Below are 21,336 nucleotides of genomic sequence, written 5' to 3'. Positions count from 1 at the left end.
GAGATGGGGCCAAGGCCGGGGGGAACTTAGGGGCTCCAAGCGGAAGACCTGAGAAGCCAGGTCAGACCAGGGCGGGTTTGGGATGGAATGGCGTTGAGCTGCGGCCAGGCAGGCAGGCTAGATAGGCGGTGCACAGAAAGCTGCAGAGACGGGGAGGCTTCGACGCCGAAGCTGCTCAGCCTCCGGGCGCAGGGAGCCTCCGGGCGCAGGGAGCCCCCGGGCGCAGGGAGCCTCCGGGCGCAGGGAGCCCCCGGGCGCAGGGAGCCCCCGGGCGCAGGGAGCCCCCGGGCGCAGGGAGCCTCCGGGCGCAGGGAGCCTCCGCGCCCGGCGGGCGTGCACTCGGGGTGGGGGCGGGGCAGCCAGGGACCACAGTTCCCGGCGTGCTCAGCGCTTGCTTCCGGGGCGGTTCGGCGAGACCCGGAAGTAGTTACGGAGTTCGTCCGAGACGCCGCGGTCTGAGGTGTGCTTTTCCCCCGTTTTCTGCGCTCGCTGACCCTGCCGTCGCCATGGGGAAGCGACAGCACCAGAAGGACAAGATGTGAGTTGAGCCGCCACCGCCGGGAGCGGGCTTGTCCGCCCGGCGCCCCGCCCCCGAGCTCCCGAGACGCCGCTTCCGCGGAAGCTTCCGCCGCTCCCGGCGGGTTTCCGGGGCCCCGCGCTCTCCGCCCCTTCGACGGCGCTTCGCCGGAAGCCTCCGCGGGCTCCCCCCTCCGGCGCGGGTCTCGGGGGTCCAGTCCCCTCGGCTCCTCAGGCTCGCCAGCTCTTTCCTGGGGGCGTCTCCTCGGGCGCGGTGGTCGTCCCTCGTCCCCCAGTCCGCTCCCGAGCTCCAGCATCTTCCAGTTAAACCCACTTGGGCCCCCGAGCTACCGTCGAATTTCTTTGATTTTCTTAACCGCCAGACGATATTCAGGACCGCTTTGCTTTAGGATGGACTGGTTGGATCTCCTTTCTGTCCAGGGGACTCTCAAGAGTCTTTTCCAAGTCTTTTCCGATGGTTTTTCCAGTGGTCATGTATGGATGTAAAAGTTCGACTAAAAAGAAAGCTGAGTGCCGAAGAATCAATGCTTCTGAACTGTGGTGCTGGAGAAGACTCTTGAGAGTCCCCTGGACTGCAAGGAGATCAGCCCTGGGTGTTCATTGGAAGGATTGATGCTGAAGCTCCAATACTTTGGCCACCTGATGCGAAGGGCTGACTCATTGGAAAAGACCCTGAGAGATTGAAGGTGGGAGGAGAAGGGGACGACAGAGGATGAGATGGCTGGAGGGCATGGGACCTCCCTCAGTGGACAGTTCAGTTCAGTCGCTCAGTCGTGTCCAACTCTTTGCGACCCCATGACTCGCAGCACGCCAGGCCTCGCTGTCCATCACCATCTCCCAGAGTTCACTCAGACTCACATCCATCGAGTCCGTGATGCCATCCAGCCATCTCATCCTCGGTCGTCCCCTTCTCCTGCCCCCAATCCCTCCCAGCATCAGAGTCTTTTCCAATGAGTCAACTCTTCACATGAGGTGGCCAAAGTATTGGAGTTTCAGCTTCAGCATCAGTCCTTCCAATGAACACCCAGGACTGATCTCCTTTAGGATGGGCTGGTTGGAAATCCTTGCAGTCCAAGGGACCCTCAAGAGTCTTCTCCAACACCACAGTTCAAAAGCATCAATTCTTCGGTGCTCAGCCTTCTTCACAGTCCAACTCTCACATCTATACATGACCACTGGAAAAACCATAGCCTTGACTAGACGGACCTTAGTCAGCAAAGTAATGTCTCTGTTTTTGAATATACTATCTAGGTTGGTCATAACTTTTCTTCCAAGGAGTAAGCCTCTTTTAATTTCATGCCTGCAGTCACCATCTGCAGTAATTTTGGAGCCCCAAAAAATAAAGTCTGACACTGTTTCCACTGTTTCCCCATCTATTTCCCATGAAGTGATGGGACCAGATTCCATGATCTTCGTTTTCTGAATGTTGAGCTTTAAGCCAACTTTTTCACTCTCTTCTTTGACTTTCATCAAGAGGCTTTTTAGTTCCTCTTCACTTTCTGCCATAAGGGTGGTGTCAGCTGCATATCTGAGGTTATTGATATCTCTCCCAGCAATCTTGATTCCAGCTTGTGTTTCTTCCAGCCCAGCATTTCTCATGATGTACTCTGCAGGGAGTTAAATAAGCAGGGTGACAATATACAGCCTTGACCTACTCCTTTTCCTATTTGGAACCAGTCTGTTGTTCCATGTCCAGTTCTAACTGTTGCTTCTTGACCTGCATACAGATTTCTCAAGAGGCAGGTCAGGTGGTCTGGTATTCCCATCTCTTTCAGAATTTTCCACAGTTTATTGTGATCCACACAGTCAAAGGCGTTGGCATAGTCAATCAAGCAGAAATAGATGTTTTTCTGGAACTCCTGCTTTTTCCATGATCCAGCGGATGTTGGCAATTTGATCTCTGGTTCCTCTGCCTTTTCTAAAACCAGCTTGAACATCAGGGAGTTCACGGTTCATGTATTGCTGAAGCCTGGCTTGGAGAATTTTGAGCATTACTTTACTAGCATGTGAGATGAGTGCAATTGTGCGGTAGTTTAAGCATTCTTTGGCATTGCCTTTCTTTGGGATTGGAATAAAAACTGACTATTTCCAGTCCTGTGGCCACTGCTGAGTTTTCCAAATTTGCTGGCATATTGAGTGCAGCACTTTCACAGCATCATCTTTCAAGATTTGAAACAGCTCAACTGGACTTCCATCACCTCCACTAGCTTTGTTCGTAGTGATGCTTTCTAAGGCCCACTTGACTTCACATTCCAGGGTGTCTGGGAGTTGGTGATGGACAGGGAGGCCTGGCATGCTGCGATCCGTGGGGTCGCAGGGTCAGACGTGGCTAAGCTGAGCTGTCTGAATGGCGAGATGAGGACGATCTCCTGTGGTTTTCTGCTTTCCCCTTGACCCCGCTTCAGTCAGCGTCTGCCCGCGTTGCTCCTGTCGGGATCCTTCAACTCCCGGAGTGGGGCTCCATCCGGGGGTCAGCTCTCTGTCCTCGCTTCCTGGGGCGTGCCGGACCGCCGCTCTCCCTCTGAAGCCCTTCCTCGGTGTCTGGGACACCACTCTCTGTTTTCGGGTTTCTTCAGAGAGGGTGCTCTCTGGGCTCCCTCTCCTGGGTCCTCCCCTCCCCAGACCTCCTAGGTCTCCTCCCGCCGTTTCCTCTATTTCACACCCTCCTTGGGTGATGGCCCCAGCCTGGCTTACAACACCGCCCCTGGAAGATCTGACGGGCTTGTGGAGTTCATTGAGGGAGCCCCGCTGTGGAAGGGACTTTTTTTTTTGTACATTTTTATTGAATTTGTGCCAGTATTGCTTCTGTTTGGTGTTTTGGTTTTTTGGCAGCAAGGCCTGTAGGTATTAGCACCTCCACCAGGCATGGAACCTGCACCCCCTGCATTGAAAAGCAAAGAGGAACTCGTTCACTGTCAGCACTTGAGCCTGCTCTTCCCCTATTTTCCCCTCTAAGTGGTCACACCCTGGCTCCTTCGCTGGGGACGGAAACCTGGGAGCTTCCCTCTGGCCCCTGTCCCTCAGTGAGCCCTGCTGGCGCGTGCAGGAGCTGGCCGCGTCTTGCTGGCCCACCCGTCCTCTCCACCTTGGACCTTTGTAGTTGCTCTTTGATTGGTTTCTGCTGCCTCTTGCTCGACCCTCTGCACACCGCAGCCAGAGTGACGCTGTGAGGACTCAGGGCCCTGTCAGAGTTCCCCCAGTGCCTTTCCGTCCCCCTTGAATCCAGTCCAGAGTTCTCCCATGGCCTGCGAGGACCCCCAAGTCTCTGTCCTCAGCAGCCCCCACTGCCGGGCGGGCGCGGTCCCTCTACCTGGAAAGCCCCCCCCCCCCCCAGGTCTTCATGTGACCAGCCACTTCTCATCATTAATCTACTGGTTTTTTTTGTTTTTTTGTTTTTTTGTTTTTACACTTTATTTTACTTTACAATGCTGTATTGGTTTTGCCATACATTGACATGAATCTGCCACAGGTGTACATGAGTTCCCAATCATGAACCCCACTCCCACCTCCCACCCCTCATGTACTGTTGAATTGAGTTCCTCTGCGCAGGAAGACTGTTTGGGTTTGCTCACGGGTTTGTGTATCACCCATATCTGTGTTCTGTTGTGTTTATCACCGTGTGTCTGACACACAGTAGGTAAACACCTACACATTTCCCAAATGAGCCAAGTGGCTCGGCCGTCAGTTTCTTTCCGAGACTCTGTCTTCATGAAAGGGGAAGTAGTAAGGCTGTCTCTCTCTCTCCAGGTACATCACTTGTGCTGAATACACTCACTTCTATGGCGGCAAGAAACCGGGTAAGATGGGAAATCCTTCTGCTCCCTCTGGGCATGTGGCGTAGTTAGAGGGTGGCGTCTTCGCTGTAGAGTGAGCCTGTGAACGTGAACAGTTAGCAAGAAGGTGGAAGCTGCGGTGGACAGACGGGCTCAGGACACAGCTCGCAGGAGGCGGCACACTCGGCGTGGAGAAGGCGTTTGACCTGGGGGTGGTGCTCCCTCTTGCTGGCTGTGACGGGGCTGTGCTGCTGCGAGTGGGGGCCGCTCTTCCTGTGGAGCTGGGCTCAGTGGTTGTGGCGCGTGGGTTTAGCAGCCCCACGACGGGGCAGACCTTCCCAGACCTGGGACTGGACCTGTGTCTCCTGCGTCGGCACGTGGGTTCTTAACCACTGGACCACAGGGGAAGTGCCTTTTTTCTTTTAAATGTTGGTGATTTTTTTTCTTTTAAACGTAGGTTAAAATAACGTCTGGTCTATCCAGTCAGTAATACAAAGAGTGACAGAGCCCGAAGCCGCCGTGGCTGCGGCCAGGAGAGCAGCCTCCCGCTCGCCGCCGGCCCAGAACTGGCGCGCCCGCGGGGAAAGCGGAGCCGGGCGCGGCCCACGGCCGGGGCAGCTAGCGCTGTGCCCTGGGAGGAGCCCGCCCGCGCCGAGCGCTTTTTCCTCCAAGCTCTTTCTTGGTGTATTTTGGTTTTGTTTTAGACCACAGCAATTTTTGCACTGCGTAACTTAGATCAACGTTTTCTTTTCTTTCTTTCTCTTGTTTTTTAAGCAGGCTTTACTATTCTTATTAAAGTATAATGGAGCTACAATACTATATTTCTTCCAGGTGTACAACACAGTAATCTGATATTTCTCTGCTTTGCAAAGAAACACCCAAAATAGGTCCAGTAGCCGTCTGTCACCACGCACGGTTACTAGGATGTCACTGACTGTAACCCCATGCCGTTACGTTTCGTCCTTAATGACTTACATGCACTTTTAATTTTTGTTTCTGTATTTGTGTAAACTTTGCTTATTCGTGTGGCTGTGCTGGGTCTTAGTTGTGGAACATGGGGTCTAGCTTCCTGGCCAGAGCGGGAACGCGGATCCCCCCACATCGGGAACACGGAGTCTTAGCAGCTGCGCCACTGTGGAAGCCCCGGCACGTGCTTTTCCTTAAAATGTACTCGACTTGTTGGAACACATTTGTGAAACTCTTTACGGAGTAATTATTCTTCCCGACCTTTGTTTTCATCTCACACAGATGTCCCACAAACAAACTTTCGCCGTCTGCCTTTCGACCACTGCAGGTGAGAGTTGGGAGAGCTTCCCCCCTCGCGCGAGTATTCTGGGGTGCTCCCCGCGAGTATTCTGGGGTGCTCCCCTGCGTCACAGTGAATCTGATCCCCAGAGATGCCGGGGTGGCTTCTGTCTGCGTCCGCTGCTCGGCTCTTCCCTGCGGCCAAAGGAAGGACCCGGCAGTGGAGAGAGCTGGGTGCCTTCTGACCAGGTCGTGTCGTTAGCCGGGTGCTCACGTCCCAGGGCGGTGTGCTCTGTCCTCAGGCCACCCACGCAGCCCAGAGAATCCGTGCTGGGCAGGCTGAGCTCCCCGGCCCAGGCGCCCCACCCAGGAAGGGGTTTGGCTCTGAGCTCTGGGCTGCCCTGCTCTCCTTTCGGTCCTGAGTCTGAGCAGCAGCAGCAGCAGCAGCAGCATTCATGCTGCTCGGGCCTCCCTGCCCCTTTCCTGGGGATGTCGGTCACGGGAGGGCAGGGAGGGACACTGCTAGAGCCGATCGCAGGCCTTCTCCCTCGTGAGGCTGGGGGAGCGGGCAGGGCTGCTGGTCCCCTTGGGCCCGAGCTTCCCCAAGTCTGAGCCGTGGTCAGCTCTGTCTGCACAGGTGTGTCTACACAGCATACCACGCGCCCCCCCCCCCCCCGCCCCCGGGTTCTGAATCAGTAGGTCAGGGTGAGCCTCGAGAGCTGGCCAGCGTCTCCAGATGACCCCAGCACCGCAGGGAGGCTGGTCAGCCGTGGCACGGGGCAGGGAGGGCCCCCGTGGAGAGTGAGGGCTTCGCCTGTCTCGCTTGCTGAGGGGGCCGGGGTTCTGTCCGCTGCCAGCAGCCTTGTCATCTGCCTCCTGGGAGTGTGGTCTTGTGAATAGTTTTGTAGAGGTCTCTGGTTCCCAGAGCCTCCCAGAGGCTCGTGTCTTGCCCGTTCTGTAACTCCTGGGGTGCTGGGGGAGGACGTGCCCTCGAGGCCCCACGGGGAGAGGATGCATGTTCACACTCTTGCTGTTGAGCCCGCCTCGTCGTTGCCTCCTGCTCTGGTCAGTCCCAAGCGGTACCTGGGGCTGGAGGAGAGTGGGTGGGCCACAGAGGGCAGCTCCCTGGGATGGTGTCCGGGGAGGCGAGCCCGGTGCTGCCGGATTCTCCAGGTCGCAGGGCCTGACCCCCACTGCCCGACACGTGGGAAAGTGAGGCACAAACAAGCCAGGTCAGAAAAGCCCTCGAGGGCTCTCGATGGGAACCTCAGGCTAGAGAAAAGGCAGGCCCCCCCCCCGCTGCTCCTGAGCAGACTCTCCACAAGGCGGCAGGTGCCCTGCGACCCCACCTCCCTGCATTGGAGCTTCCCGGTCATCAGACCTGGCCTGCGTCATGTGCCCGTCCCTTGGGAGTATGCAGGAGCGGGGCACACGGTGCAGCGAGGAGCGGGCGGGGCCCCCGACCATGGCCGCCCGCCAGCGTCTCTGGGTCGGGAGAGGGCGGCGCTCAGGAGTGACTCTGCTGCCCCTCAGTCTCTCTCTGCAGCCCTTCGCCTACCCGGTGTGCACTCCTGAAGGTGTCGTCTTTGACTTGCTGTGAGTTTCCCCTTGACGTCTAAGCTGACGGATGTGGTGAGGTTGCTGGCACCCACCTGAGACAGGGCAGCGGGAGGGTGTGGGCTGCAGGCAGGGCCACGCTGTGGCCCCACAGCCTCCAGAGCCCTGGGTGGGCCTCTTGGGGACGGGAGGGGCAGCACTGCTCTGACCTCTGCCTGGGGGCCCCCAGCGTTCTGATCCGCACCCCCTAGCTGCTGGAACATTGGAGAGTGTGTAGCTTTCACGTCACGAAGGCAGAGCCGTAGTCGAGGTGCCTGCCTTTCCGGTGCTGCCCTCGGAAGCCTCGTGCCCTGTCTGTGTTCCGAGGAAGCAGGCTTCTGCCGTTCCTCGTGACAGTCTCACTTCAGAAAACGTGGAAAGCACTTCAGAGTGAAGGGAAGATGGGCGCTGTCAGGCTGGGCCCCTTTTGCCTGGGAGGTGTTTGTGGGAACCTGGTAGAGATCACACTGCGAGGGTGGTTCCAGACCCACTCTCCACAGTCACAGCGAGAGCATTTCGCCCCCGTCGTCCAGAACTGTGCGGAGTGTGGTTCTGAGGCTGGCCCGGTACCCCCAGCAACGCGTGTGGAGGTCTTGCCATTAGTGGTGTTTATCCACGCTTGTGCACAACGGCAGGAGAAACCCCAAGCGGCCACTGATGCCTGCGCAGCCAGAAACACTCCTTCCCGTGATGAGGCGGAGAGTGAGGGCGGAGCGGCCCCCAGCCCGCAGGCAGCCGCCCCCCATCCCAGCCCCCGGCTCTGGCCCGTCGCCGTCTGACACGCTTTGTCTCTTCCTCCAGGAACATCATTCCTTGGCTTAAGAAGTACGGGACCAACCCCAGCAACGGAGAGGTAGGTGGCCCTGCTGGAGCTTCGGTGAGGCCGGCGAACGCTCTAGTGTCACACGCGCCCCCTCCCTTCCCCACGCCTGTCCTCCGTGGAGCATGCCCCCCGCGTGCCCACATGTCAAAGCCGGCACCGCGGGCTTTGGCATCCCCTGCTGTTACCAACGCTGGCCAGGCGCACGTGCAGTGGCCCCCAGCCTGCCGGCCCTGGGGCTGCGTTTTTGGCCTGGTCACTCGTGGCACGTTGCCCTGGAGGAGTCGAAGCATTCTAGGCCCCTGCTGGTGGGTATGAAGGGGATTCGGGTCCTAGACCCTCGGAGGCGCTGGGCGTCCCACCCCTCTGGGCGATGCTCCTTACGGGCTGTGTGGAAGCTAGCTTCCCGCTGCTGACGTGCTGGGTGTGCCGTGCTGGAGAGAACGTGGGATCGGTCCCTCCCGCCGCAGCCCTGCACACCTGCCACAGGCCTGGGCCCGGTTCCGCTGCACAGGCTGCTCTCCGTTCCCTCGTGGCGTGTCTGCAGTTCACTCTCGGGGGGGTGTTAGCGCTGCGGTGCGGGGCTGGCTCTGTAGCGGAGCAGGACCAGGGACCAGGGTGCTACCTCAGAGGAGGACGGGGGCCTGGGGGTGTCAGGGAGCAGCGCCAGTGCTGCAGAGACCCAGGGGCGGGCGAGGCGGGGCGGACGGGCTGGCTCACACCTGCCCTGAGGGGGCCTTGGCCTTGTTCTGGGTGGGAGGTAAGCCAGAGAGAGCTGCTGCCTGCCACACCGGCCTGGTGGCCTCAGCACCTCCACACGCTAGTTGCTTGTTTATTTTTATTAATTCCGTTTCTTCCAGAAACTGGATGGGAGGTCCCTGATCAAGTTGAACTTTGCGAAGAACAGTGAAGGTGAGTAATCCTTTCCAGCCGGCTCGAGTTACCCGAGCCCCACCTCTCACCAGGTTCTTACCTTCTGAGCAGGCCAGACGCTTGCTTTCAATTTATCAAAAATGTGATACTGTCTTCCTAGAGGCACAGGTAGTTTAAAACTGGGAACAGATAAACTCAGACGCCCGACAGCGGCCAGAGGGAAGCTGGGGCTGGAGATGGGTGGCCCACAAGCTCGGCTCTCTCGACCCTGCAATCATCAATTAAGACACAAGGCCGAGAGGGCGCTCTCTAGATCAAGGGTGGTAAAAAATTTAAAAAGGCACAGTGGAGGGGATGAGCCTCACTGTGGGGCACTTGGGCCGTGTGGGCTTAACTGGGCCCCTGGGGGCACAGGCCCTGCCTGGCTGTGGTCCAGGTGTCACTGGACACGGAGCTGTTCCGGCCGAGGCCCAGGTGGGCGGCTGGGCGTGGGGCCGGGGGCTCTTGGGCTCTTTCCGCTCAGCTCAGCATTGGTTGTGCGCCCCGGCCCAGTCCCGGGGCCCCGCGCTGCACCCCCGCGTGCCCTCCACTGCTCTTGCTGGCCGGACGCCTATGTGGAGGCAGCCTCCGCGAGCACTGGCTGGACGCCTGGCCTTGTTCTCAGTTCCCTGTGGGCCTGGGCGTGTGCAGGTGCCCTGGGGGAGGGCTGGGTCAGGGTTTGCTGGCGGGTGCGTTCCGGGAATGCCTGGAGGCCGGCCAGCCCCCAGCAGGTGCAGACGGCAGTGAGGACCCAGCCGGCCTTGGCGGCCCGGACGGTCTGGGCGCTGGGGAGCTCCTCGCTCCGAGAGCGGCTCCTTCACCAGCGTTCACTGAGTGCCTGCCTGCCGCGTGCAGATAGCACAGGCCAAGCCTCTCCTGAGACGGGGGGGGCTTTGGAAACGAGGTCACTGCGGTGGGTCAGACGCGGCCTGTCCTGCGGTCAGAGATGAAGTGGGCCAAGGGAGAGGGGCCGGGGGCCGGCTGATGGAGTTCGAGGGGGGCTCTGCAGACAGATGGGGCGTGCCCTGTGGGGAGAGCGCTCCAGGCAGAGGCCCAGCCGTGACAGGCCCCGCGGCGTGGGGCCCACTCTTACTTGCCCGGTGTGAGTGGAGCAGGGGCACGGGCTGTGGTCCGGGGCAGGCTGAGGCAGGGAGCCCAGCAGTGTCTCGGGCTCAGATTCGAGCAAGGAAGATGTGACCCAACTTGGTTTCTTTTAATTACTTACTTGGCTGCGCCGTGTCTTGGTTGGAGCATGTGGCGCCTAGCTCCCGGCCCAGGGGTTGAACTTGCATTGGGAGCACGGAGTCTTAGCCACTGGACCCCCAGGAACTCCCCCTCAACTGTGCCTTTTGACATTTTTTACCACCCTTCATCTGGAGAGCGCCCTCTTGTGTCTTAGCTGATATTTCAGCGTCGAGAGAGTCGAGTTTGCGTGCCGCCTGTCTCCAGCCCTAGCTTCCCTCCAGCCGCCGTTGGGCGTCTGAGTTTATCTGTGGCCCCTCCGCTGTGTCGGTGCCTTTGTGCCGGTTCACGCTTAGGTATTTGAGTGTGTCTCTAAAAGCTAAGGACTTAAGAAACGAGACACTCTCATCATACCTAGAAAGTTAGTATGAATTCGTTAGTGTCGAATATCCAGCCGGTGGTCCAGCTTCCAGAATGCTCTTGTAATTATTTTTTGCAGTTTTGAGGTCAGGGTTCTTAGAGTTCATACAACCCCAGGTCTCTCATCTCTACGTGTCCCCCTTGCTGCAGCGTCCTTGTGGGGACTGACTTGCACGGGCTCCCCGGCTGCCCTGGGGGGTGGGTAGGGTGCAGTGGGGCAGGGAGGGGCGCAGGTGTCGGGTCAGGGTGGGGTCTGAGAGAGGGGCTGCGGTGTGGTGTGCGGGGCTGACTCATCGAAGGGGCAGCAGGCTGGTGGGGAGACAGGCTGGTCCCCGAGGCAGAGGGTGGCAGCGTGGGCTGGGGCTGACTCTGGGGGTGGTCCTGCAGGGGGCGGAGTTCCTGCTCTCGGAGGCGGAGCCTGGACGGGCCCCTGGGTGGGGGGCGCCCAGGCCTGGTGCCACAGGGTTCCTGCTCCCTTTCTCTGACCCCACACCCCCACCCCGCCCGCCCCTGCGCCCTCCCTGAACCACCCCCCGCCACACCCCACCCCACCCCTTTGCCCTCCCTGACCCCTCCCTACCCTGCCCCTGCACCCTCCCTGACCCCACCCCACCCCGCCCCTGCACCCTCCCTGACCCCCTGCCCCGCCCCACCCCTGCACCCTCTCTGAACCTCCCCCACCACACCCCACCCCTGCACCCTCCCTGACCCCCTGCCCCGCCCCACCCCTGCACCCTCCCTGACCCCTCCCTACCCCGCCCCTGCACCCTCCCTGACCCCACCCCACCCCGCCCCTGCACCCTCTCTGACCCCGCCCCACCCTGCCCCTGTACCCTCTCTGAACCCCCCCGCCACACCCCACCCCTTTGCCCTCCCTGACCCCTCCCTACCCTGCCCCTGCACCCTCCCTGACCCCACCCCACCCCGCCCCTGCACCCTCCCTGACCCCCTGCCCCGCCCCACCCCTGCACCCTCTCTGAACCTCCCCCACCACACCCCACCCCTGCACCCTCCCTGACCCCCTGCCCCGCCCCACCCCTGCACCCTCCCTGACCCCTCCCTACCCCGCCCCTGCACCCTCCCTGACCCCACCCCACCCCGCCCCTGCACCCTCTCTGACCCCGCCCCACCCTGCCCCTGTACCCTCTCTGAACCCCCCCGCCACACCCCACCCCTTTGCCCTCCCTGACCCCTCCCTACCCTGCCCCTGCACCCTCCCTGACCCCACCCCACCCCGCCCCTGCACCCTCCCTGACCCCCTGCCCCGCCCCACCCCTGCACCCTCTCTGAACCTCCCCCCACCACACCCCACCTGTTCGCCCTCTCTGACCCCGCCCCACCCCGCCCCTGCGCCCTCTCACCAGGGAAGTACCACTGCCCAGTGCTCTTCACCGTGTTCACCAACAGCAGCCACATCGTGGCCATCAAGACCACTGGCAACGTCTACGCCCACGAGGTGGGTGGTCACAAGTCCTGGTGGGGACACCGGGGAGGGGGGGTGGTGGGCCTGGGTCCCTGGAGGTCACAGGCTAAGAGCCACTGCTCTAGCCAAAGGATGGTGGCCTGCCTGTGGCCTCCAGGCCTGGACCAGGCAGCTCTACTTGCTGAGTGGGTCCTAGTTCCCGGGCCCCGCAGGCCCGCAAAGACCCTTGAGGGAGCCCAGCTCCAGGCCCTGCCCGGGGAGCATAGGGCTGGGGTTCCTGCTCTGGGCCAGGCCGCCTGTGGCAGGCTGTGGGTTTTCACGCCCACCCCTGGAGCTTGGCCGCTTGGGCTCTGGGGTCATGGGGTGGGATTGGGTGGAGGTGGGCGGCAGGTTGGGAGCAAGATATCAGGGACCCGCTTGGGGCCTAGGATGGGTCCACCCCCTTGGGGGCGCACTCTGGTCCCCTCCTTTGCCCTTCCCCCCTCCCGGGTGGGCTCTGGGCTGTGGGCTGCAGGGAGGCACCGTGACTGTGGCCCTCCTCCTGGCTGCAGGCGGTGGAGCAGCTGAACATCAAGGCCAAGAACTTCCGAGACCTGCTGACGGACGAGCCCTTCTGCCGACAGGACATCATCACCCTGCAGGTGATCACCCTCCCGGCTCCCTGCCTGCGCAGCCTGGCAGAGCCCCTCCCAGCCATGGCTCACCCCGGGCCTCTGCACAGGCCGCCGCCGCAGTCTGGGGCCCCTGGCTCCCCGACTCGTCTCTGCCCCCAGAGCGCCTCCAAGTCGAGGCCGCCCCGTTTCAAGCCTGAGGGCCGGGGCAGGTGCCCAGGACCCGGGGCGAGCCTAGAGCACGGCTGTAGGTGTCCTGAGAGCCCTGAGCGGGCTCGTCTGAGTCACGGCCGCAGAAAGTCGGGGGCCTTGGTTCTCCTGTGGCTCGTCCCGCTACGATCTGAGGCCAGTGCACGGCCCTCCGCCAGGGTGGACTCTCTGACCCTAGGTGAACTGGGTCCGTCTGGGAGCTGACTGCAGGGGGTGGCGGTGGGAGGGGATCGATCGGCACCGTGTTCTGTGCTGACAGCTGGGGGCGCTGTTGGCTGTGAGCGGGGAGGTGTGCAGCTGGGGATCGGGTTTGCAGCCCTGTCTCCACCTGCCCCTGCCGACCCCCGGGCTCTCCCCAAGCCCGGGCCCCTGCCCTTCCCCTGTCGCCTTCTGCCCAGCAGCTGCATGGCCTAGGATGTGCCAGGCTCACTGCCACACGTGTTCTTTGTGCCGTAGGATCCCACCAACTTGGACAAATTCAATGTTTCCAATTTCTTTCATGTTAAGAATAACATGAAAATAATCGACCCAGGTACGTACAGCCCAGCTGCCCGGGGGCGAGGGGCTTGGGTAGCAGAGCCAGCGCCCCTGGGGAACGCTCCCTGCCCCTCGCCAGAGTCCGGGGGTCCCAGCCTGCTCTGCACAGGCCTTGCATGTCTTGAGCTGCCATGCCGTCTGGGGTGGGTCAGCAGGACCCTGGGGCCTGGGCGTGTGGGGGCCAGCCAGGCCATCAGGACGTGGCCACAGGCCCCGCAGGGCTGCTTTCTCTCCTGGGGCCCTGGGGCCTGGGTCGCCCTCTCCGCGCTCGTCAGAGATGGTCTGTTTCTCACCACAGGACTGGGCCAGGCTGGGTGTGATGGCCGCCGGGGGGCAGGCGGGCCCTGGGGCGGGTGGGAGCGTGACCTGGGGCTGTTACCCTGGGGTCGGGCCGGGGCAGTGACCTCGTCCCTCCTCTCTCCACGGGCTGCCCCGGGGCTGTTGTGACCTGGAGGCTGTGACGGACGGAGGCCCTGGTTGCCCTGGCCTCATGCCCGGCCAGGCTCTCCGTGGCTCTGGCCCTCACTGCGTCTGGGGACGGCACTCGGCCTCAGCCACTCAGGACCACCGTACCGTCTCTAGACGAGGAGAAGGCCAAGCAGGACCCGTCTTACTATTTGAAAAACACAAACACGGAGACGCGAGAGACGCTGCAGGAGCTCTACCGGGAGTTCAGAGGGGACGAGGTGCTGGCGGCCACCATGAGGGCCCCCGCGAAGGCGAAGGCGGACAAGCTGAACGCCGTAAGTGGGGCCCGCTGCCCTGCCCTGCCGGCACTCCTGGAGCGCGGTGCTGGGTGGGGCGCTGCCAGCAGCCTCCATGGTTCCTCGCCACAGAGCAGCCTGAGGTGTGCTCAGGCACGGCCCTGCGGAGCTGGCCACCCGGAGCCGGAGTGACTCGGGTGCCGAGCTGCCGGGGGAGGAGGGAAGGTGGTTCCGGGGTGCCTCTGCCTGGCCCTCACCTGCACGTCCCACCCCCGTCCTTGTGCTTGGCCCTGGGTCCCAGTCGGCCGTGAGGGCTCTGGGACTCGTGCCCTGGCTTGTCGGGCCCTCAGCTGCCCCTGCCCCTACCAGGCAGGGCCTGGGGCCCTGGGGCTGGGAGACCCCCTTTGAACAGTTGTCCAGGAAGGTAGGTGTGCTGAAGACAAGGCTGTGGTGTTCACTGCTCTCCCTAACACAGCAGCTCTTAGCGTTTTGATGCATTTTCTTCTGATAGGAAGAAATCTCTTTTTTGTGTGTTTAGAAGGAAAAAGACATTTTATCGTGGATGATTTTTTCCTGTAGGACCTTGAAACCTTTAAAAGGGCCCTCAAGTGCCTGGTGCTCTGAACCTCAGAGGTGCCCACACTCTGCCTGGCACGCTTTTCCAGGTTTCACTTAACACCAGGCTTGGCAGCCAGGCCTTTGGCGCGGTTGAAGCCGAGGGTCGCGGCTCTCGCTGGGCCCTGCGGGAGAGGCCAGCGTGGGCTGGGCATACTGTCTGCCCAGGAGGGCCCCCGGTGCCCAGGCGTGGTGGAGAAAGGCGAAGGGCAGGCCCGGGGCAGAGGGGCGGCCCCCTTGCTGAGCACTGGTGCGGTTTCCCCGCAGGCCCATTACTCCACCGGGAGGGTCAGCGCCTCCTTCACGTCCACCGCCATGGTTCCCGAGACCACGCACGAAGCAGGTAGTATCTGGCCCCACTCCCTGTCTGCGGTGGCTGAACACAGGCGTCCCCCCTGCCTGCCTCGGCTCTGTGGGCTTGCCGGCAGCTCACTAGTGGTCAGGCAGGGACGGGTCCTTTTGAAAGTGAGCTTGTGTCTGGGTGGGGGGCTGCCCCGCCCAGGCCCCAGCGCCCTTCTTTGCTGGTCTTGACTGGTCAGGGCCCACCGTCCCCCAGCCCCTTCCTCCTCTCCCCGTGTTGGCCCCTGGTGCCCGCCCTCCCCCTGGGTCCCCAGCCCCGGACAGGCAGGCAGCTCAGGCGTCTCCTCGTAGCGGCCATTGACGAGGACGAGCTGCGCTACCAGTTCGTGAAGAAGAAGGGCTACGTGCGGCTGCACACCAACCTGGGCGACCTCAACCTGGAGCTGCACTGCGATCTGGTGCGTGGGTGCCCCCCCCCCCACCGGGAGCCCAGCGCAGCCGCAGGGTGGCCAGGCTCACCAAGTCCACCGGCTGAGACCCGGCTCCGGGCCCCGGGAGCCCCTCCCACCGTCGAGGCCACCGTGTGGCTCACGGGAGCCTTTGGCCTGTTGCAGACCCCGAAAACCTGTGAGAACTTCATCAGGCTCTGCAAGAAACAGTACTACGACGGCACCGTCTTCCACCGGTCCATCCGCAACTTCGTGGTGAGCGCCGACGCCAGCTGCCCCCCGCCCGGGTGTGGAGTCCTCCCCGTGGGGGTGCTGAGCCCCTGGTCCCCAGGGGCCTTGGGCCCCAGCCCAGCTGTCCACATCGAGCTGGTGGGGGAGATCCCATTGTCCCCAGCAGAAGCTGGGGGCTCATGGCGGGGCTCCTCACTGGCGTGCTCTTCCCACAGATCCAGGGAGGCGACCCAACGGGCACTGGCACAGGTGGGTCCTGGCGCTGGGCCCCTGGGGTGCCAGCTGTGCCGCGGGCCCAGAGCCACAGCCTGCGGCCTCCAGCCCCGTTTCCTCGCTTGCCTCTGTGGTGAGGCCTGGGGCCCCCAGGGGCCCCCGTCTGGCCGCCAACCTAGGGTCCCAGCGATGGGGGTCGAGCTCTGCCCTGGGGGCTGCTTCTCCAAAGCTCCCCAGCCTGCCGGCCGCTTGGGACAGCCCACCCTCCCTCGTGTGGAGTTTACTCTGAGGGCCTGGGGCTGGGGCTCCTGGGCAGCTGGGGGTGGGGGCCTGTGGGCAGCTGGGGGTGGGGCTCCACGGGCAGCTGGGGGTGGGGGCCCTGAGGCGGCGAGGTTTCTGGGCTGCCCGGGTCGCGGTCATCCTGCTGCCCCGGCCTCTCTTCCAGGCGGGGAGTCGTGCTGGGGGAAGCCCTTCAGAGATGAGTTCCGGCCCAACCTCTCGCACACGGGCCGCGGGGTGCTCAGCATGGCCAACTCGGGGCCCAACACTAACAAGTCTCAATTGTGAGTTGATGGGGGCAGGGGGCGGACTCCGCGGGCTCTCAGCCTTGCCTTCAAGGTCGTGCCCACCTGTGTCTGTCAAGCCAGGAGGCCGTCCGGCACTTAGGCGTTGCCTGTCGAAGGCCGACATTGTTAGCAGGAGGCAGGGGACGCCCAGGGCTGCTGCACCGCAGCCTCGCCGCTGCCTCCCCACGGCAGTCCTCGGGAAGGAGGAGTGTTCAAAACACTGAGCTGCTTAGCTATGTTTCAGATGCTTTCCCAGATGTTACAGTCCACGGGAAGGTGGGGGGTGTGTGCTTGGGCCTGCGCTGGAGTCCGTCTCTTGTGCGGGGTCCCAGCTGTGCCTTCGTGCGTGTCTGGGAGGCCGTGGGGGCACAGGGCGTGTCTCTGAGTGGTCCTGGTGCCTCTGGGAGCTGCCCCTCAATGGGTGGACAGGGCTTTGCTGCTGCCGGATGGTGAGGGTGCCCGTCGGCCTGGCGTGGCTTGTTGGCCCCTGGCTGTCTTAGGCACCAGTGGAGCAGGACGGGCCCCGTCCAGTGGCCTGGGGGACTTGTTCCCAGTGGTTTTCTCTGTACCTCCTTCAGCGGGGCCCCTGGGGAGCGGCCCACAGAAGAGGGACCTCCCGCCGACCACGAGGAGGGGCTTCGGGCTGCCCTCCCGCGCCAGCGTCCCTGAGGGCGGTCCCTGCGCTGTCTCCTATCTGCTTTGCTAAGTTGTTTATCCTCCGACGTGGACATGATTCCATTCGGAGCCGTGTGACGTGTGTTTTAGAGGATCAGGCAGCGTGAGAGCCTCCATGTGGGGGTGGGCCTCGGCTTTCCCAGGACGTCTTCTATCTTTTCAATGTGACTTCACAGTTCCTGCTCACGGGTGCCCTGCCTTCCTGCAGACAGCTGCTCTTGGAGGGTTTTGTAGTTTGTGACAGCTTGAAGTGGTGCTTTTCTTGGCTCATTCTGGGGGGGTGGTTGCTCCGTTGCTGAGGGGCGTGTATTCGGGCCCTCACCTGAGAGCTGAGGCTTTGTGGACGCTTGTGTTCTCAGCTCAAGGGGTGGTGGATCCAGGCCCCTCCAGGCCGGGCTGTGCGGGCCGGTGAGCAGCGCTGTCAGCTGGCCCGGCTCGTGAGCCTGCCCCTCCAGGCGAGGTTTCAGGGTTCGCGTGCTCCTGGGGCATCTGCCACGGGTCATGTGTTTTCCTCCCGTAGGCTGTGGGTGCAGCCCCAGGGGCTCAGCCTCCTGGTCGTGTCCATGTGTCTGTCCTGGCTGAGACTGTTGACAGTGCACCGTCCCATGTGGGAGCTTGGCCTGGGGGTGCTGAGGCAGGCGGGTAGGGAGGTGTGGGCTCTCCCTGACCACCCCGTCCTTCCCCAGCTTCATCACCTTCCGTTCCTGCGCCTACCTGGACAAGAAGCACACCATCTTCGGGCGGTAAGACGCTGGGCAGGGTCTGTGTTGGTGGTGGGTGGCCGCCTCTCCCAGGCCAGGCCTGTGCCCCCCTGTCCAGTCTGTGCACGAGTTGGAGGGGTGACCCTTAGACCTGAGACCTGTCCCCCGCAGGCTCTCCCTTCGCAGTCCCGAAGCTCAGAGCTGGGCCATGTCCTGTCTCTCCACCTTTTGTCCAGGACTTGGTGTTCACCCTTAGCGCCAAGTTCTCTGCAGATGTGTGTGTGTGGACGGGTCCCGTCAGTCTGTGCTGGCAGCCGGCCCACCTGCTCACAGTCTGTGCCCCAGTCTGCAGGGGTGCCTGCGCCGGGCACATATATTCTCAGGTGCCCCATTGCTCTGCTGCAGGGTTGTTGGGGGCTTTGACACACTGACGGCCATGGAGAATGTGGAGAGTGACCCCAAAACTGACCGTCCTAAGGTACGTGCCCCAGAGCAGAGGGCCCTCTCCTTGGGCTCGGAGCTGGGTGGGCGGTGGGCAGCTGGGGGGCCTGCTCATGCCCACCTACCCTGCCAGGAGGAGATCCGTGTCGACTCCACCATTGTGTTTGTGGACCCCTATGAAGAGGCTGATGCTCAGGTGAGGAGGGGCCGGGGGGACGGCTGTGCCCGCAGCCAGCCCAGTTCTGTCCCCGGAGCCCTGCCTGGGCCAGCGCTTGAGCCCGCCTCCGCCCACCTCCCACAGATCGCTGAGGAGCGCAAGAAGACTCGGCTGGAGGCAGCGGCCCCCGAGAGCATGGCCAAGAGCAGCCGGCCCCCACAGGGGAGCCAGGGCCCCCAGACGTACCGCCAGGGGGTGGGCAAGTACATCAGCCCGGCAGTCACGTGAGTTTCCGCGGTGCCCACGCCCCGTGTCCCAGGATCAGAGCCTGTCAGTGGGGGTCAGACTCCGGGAGGCTCCAGGACTGTGCCGTCAACGGGGAGGGAGCTGGGGAGTCAGGGCCCACGCGGCCCTGTGACGTGTGGGGGCTCCTCGCTGGGGGCCCACGGGCACACGGCAGCTCATGTCCGCCGTGCCGCCCAGGAAGCGGGTAGCAGAGGAGGAGCCATCCACCAGCGCAGGTGTCCCCGTGGCCAAGAAGAAGCCCAGCCGCGGCTTCGAGGACTTCAGCTCGTGGTAGCAGCCGCTGCTGCACCGGATCCGGTAGGGACTCGGGGCTGGGTGCGCGGGGCCGACCGCCCGCCCTTCAATAAAGCTCTGGCTGCCGCCCGAGTCCTTTCCTGGCTCCCTCCCTGGGCGGGTGGCTTGGCCCGGCCCTGTCTTCGCATCTCTTTGCATCTCGGGCTTCCAGGGAGGAAGGGCTGTCTTCTGACCCCCACACCGCCTGCCGGTCACCTCAGGGTGGCCGATCCACTTGGCGTGGTCCTCCAGCCAGTGGTCACCTGGGACCTCAGACCAGACCTTCTGACTCGGGGGGCAGAGCTCAATGTTCCGTCCAAAAACCTTTTCTGCCTCTTGCTTGGGTTCACTGGCCGCTCCCTCTGCCATCAGGACAGGGGGCTCCCGCTGTCCTGTCCAGGGCTGAGCAGGGGCCCTTCCCTGGGGACCCACCCAGTCTTGTGCTAACACTGACTGGTGCCCTGCACAGGGTGTCCTCTTCCCCCGAGGAGCCACAGAGCCCGTCCTTCCCACGTCGCCCCCTGCAGCCCTCCCCCTGGACACACCCCCTCGGCTTCCAGAAGCACCACAGACGCTCAGGACAGCTGCCTCCCAGCACCACCTCCGCTCTTGCTGGGAGGCCCACAGCCTCCCTGCTGCCCTCGCCCGCTCTCAGCACTGAGCTCCTGGGTCAGCACGGCTGCCCCCCCTGCCAGGCTCCGTGCCCACTTCTGTCCGGTCTCTCCTCACCCGAAGCCTCACGGCAGCAAGTGCAGCCGGCTCTTGCTTCCAGAAGGTACTGTGGCTCTTCCCGTCTCTGTTGCTGGGCCCCGGGCCCACAGGTCCACACACACAGTGGCGCCTCCCCCGCTCGAGGCCCACTGGGACTCCTCTGGGGCCTGCGACTGTCTGCGGGACCTGGGTTCCACAGGGACTGTCCTGCCCCACGCCTGCGGCCAGGCCGCCCTCCCCGTGTCTTCAGGACCCGGCGCCAGCTCCTCCTTGGCTGGGAATCGCTGGGCGGCTCACTTAGTCCTTGGGAGCCGGGGTCACGGGTAGGTGGTGTGCGGGGCGCCCTGCCCGCAGCAGCTCTCGAGGAGGCCACCGTGGGCCCCTCGCTGCCCTGCCAGACCACCAGACCATCAGTGCTACTGACCAGGATGCAGTAAACATTGCAAGCTTTATTTTGGAAGCTCAGACAGCACGGAGGGCCAGACACGGGCGGTCCTGCTTTGGGAGCACGCCTTTGGGCTGGCCTGGGCTTCTGTCCATCCATCCGTCCATCCAGCGGCCGGGCCCACCTGCCCTGACGGAAGGCCAGCCACCCCAGGCTGAAGACCCACAGCTCCACAGAGGGGACGCCCGCGCAGAGCCTCTGACAAGGGAGGGTTTATGTCTAAGCTGAAATTGTACTTCTCTAGATGTTAAAAACATTCAGATTGTGTGAGTCCCTGCTGAGGGCATCAGGTAAAGTAAAGGACTTATGAAACAATTCCCATTTCTGATCCCTCCTAATAGCTGACGGATGCCATCAAGAGTAAGCATTAAGGTATAAAAATACTATATATATATACTTATATACATGTAGGTACAAAATAGCCAGAGCTAAACCTCGTTTCTAAAGTAAATGTGCAGAGAACACTGCATGGCGGGCTTAAGCGCATTTATAATCCTTACATCACCTCCCACTCTTCCAAGGGAAAAAATATCTTAAATAATTTAAATAAAAGGCGCGGGGTAATAGCCGTGTAGGAACTTAAAGGGGACGCCCAGCATTCTGCCCACACGTCTGGCTGTGGCCTCAGGAGTATTTGTCCTTGAAGCCACTCACGGTCAGTTCGTTTGGTTTCAAAAGGAGCTCGGGTTTTGCAGAAGACCCAAAAGGAAAGCAGCTGAGAGCCGTGGCATCAGCTTCAGAGCCGTCCCGCACCGAGGGGAAGAAGGCTGCCGCACCCCCAGAGACGGCCCAGACCTAAGTGCCCAGTACACGTGGCCCACGTGTGAGTGTGGTGGACATGGGAACCACAGGAGGCTTCTTGGTGTCCAGAAGCATCTGCTAGAGAAGTGCCTGGCTGCTGGCTGAGGCTGGCTCTTGGGGGTTCAGACTCAGCCCTCAGGGCAGGCCCCCACTAAACCTTCAAGGGGCTCTGCCGGGAGGTGGCCTGCTGGGTACCCTCATGGATGACCCAGCCCCCGGGGGCGGTCCCGGGTGTGGGTCAGAGAGTGCCCACGGGAAGCTCACCTGATCTGGAGCACCAGCTGGGGCTCTGGCTCAGGGGAGAGCCCCCCCGTCTCCAGTTTGTGGCTGTGGGATTGTGGAGCCAGGGTCCTGGGTGTCTCAGGGCCCAGCGAGCACACTGAAGGCCTCTGGATGCGTCGAGGGGCAGGCCGGGCTCACTGGCCAGAGGGCCTTTTGGCCTCCACTCTCTGCAGACTGGCCAGAAGCCACACGCAGCCCAG

General features: G+C 62.4%; 1 protein-coding gene across 1 annotated transcript; it reads left to right on the top strand.

Annotated features, from left to right (window-relative positions):
* The first annotated feature begins 418 nt into the window (after nt 1-418).
* Nucleotides 419-20,360, top strand: PPIL2 (peptidylprolyl isomerase like 2). The gene is made up of 21 exons (XM_052654435.1): nt 419-538; nt 4,285-4,334; nt 5,559-5,604; nt 7,089-7,151; nt 7,953-8,004; nt 8,832-8,883; nt 11,850-11,941; nt 12,460-12,549; nt 13,186-13,261; nt 13,849-14,009; nt 14,853-14,928; nt 15,237-15,343; nt 15,500-15,589; nt 15,781-15,814; nt 16,224-16,341; nt 17,706-17,762; nt 18,126-18,198; nt 18,295-18,357; nt 18,463-18,602; nt 18,802-18,921; nt 19,367-20,360. The coding sequence occupies exons 1-20, from the start codon at nt 507-509 to the stop codon at nt 18,896-18,898; spliced, it is 1,569 nt and encodes a 522-aa protein (XP_052510395.1). The 5' UTR covers nt 419-506; the 3' UTR covers nt 18,899-18,921; nt 19,367-20,360.
* The last annotated feature ends 976 nt before the right edge of the window (nt 20,361-21,336 follow it).

This window comes from Budorcas taxicolor, chromosome 17, assembly GCF_023091745.1.
Source record: "Budorcas taxicolor isolate Tak-1 chromosome 17, Takin1.1, whole genome shotgun sequence".
Taxonomy (NCBI): domain Eukaryota; kingdom Metazoa; phylum Chordata; class Mammalia; order Artiodactyla; family Bovidae; genus Budorcas; species Budorcas taxicolor.
Note: the sequence above shows the minus strand (reverse complement) of the source record. Positions and strands in the feature narration are given on the sequence as shown.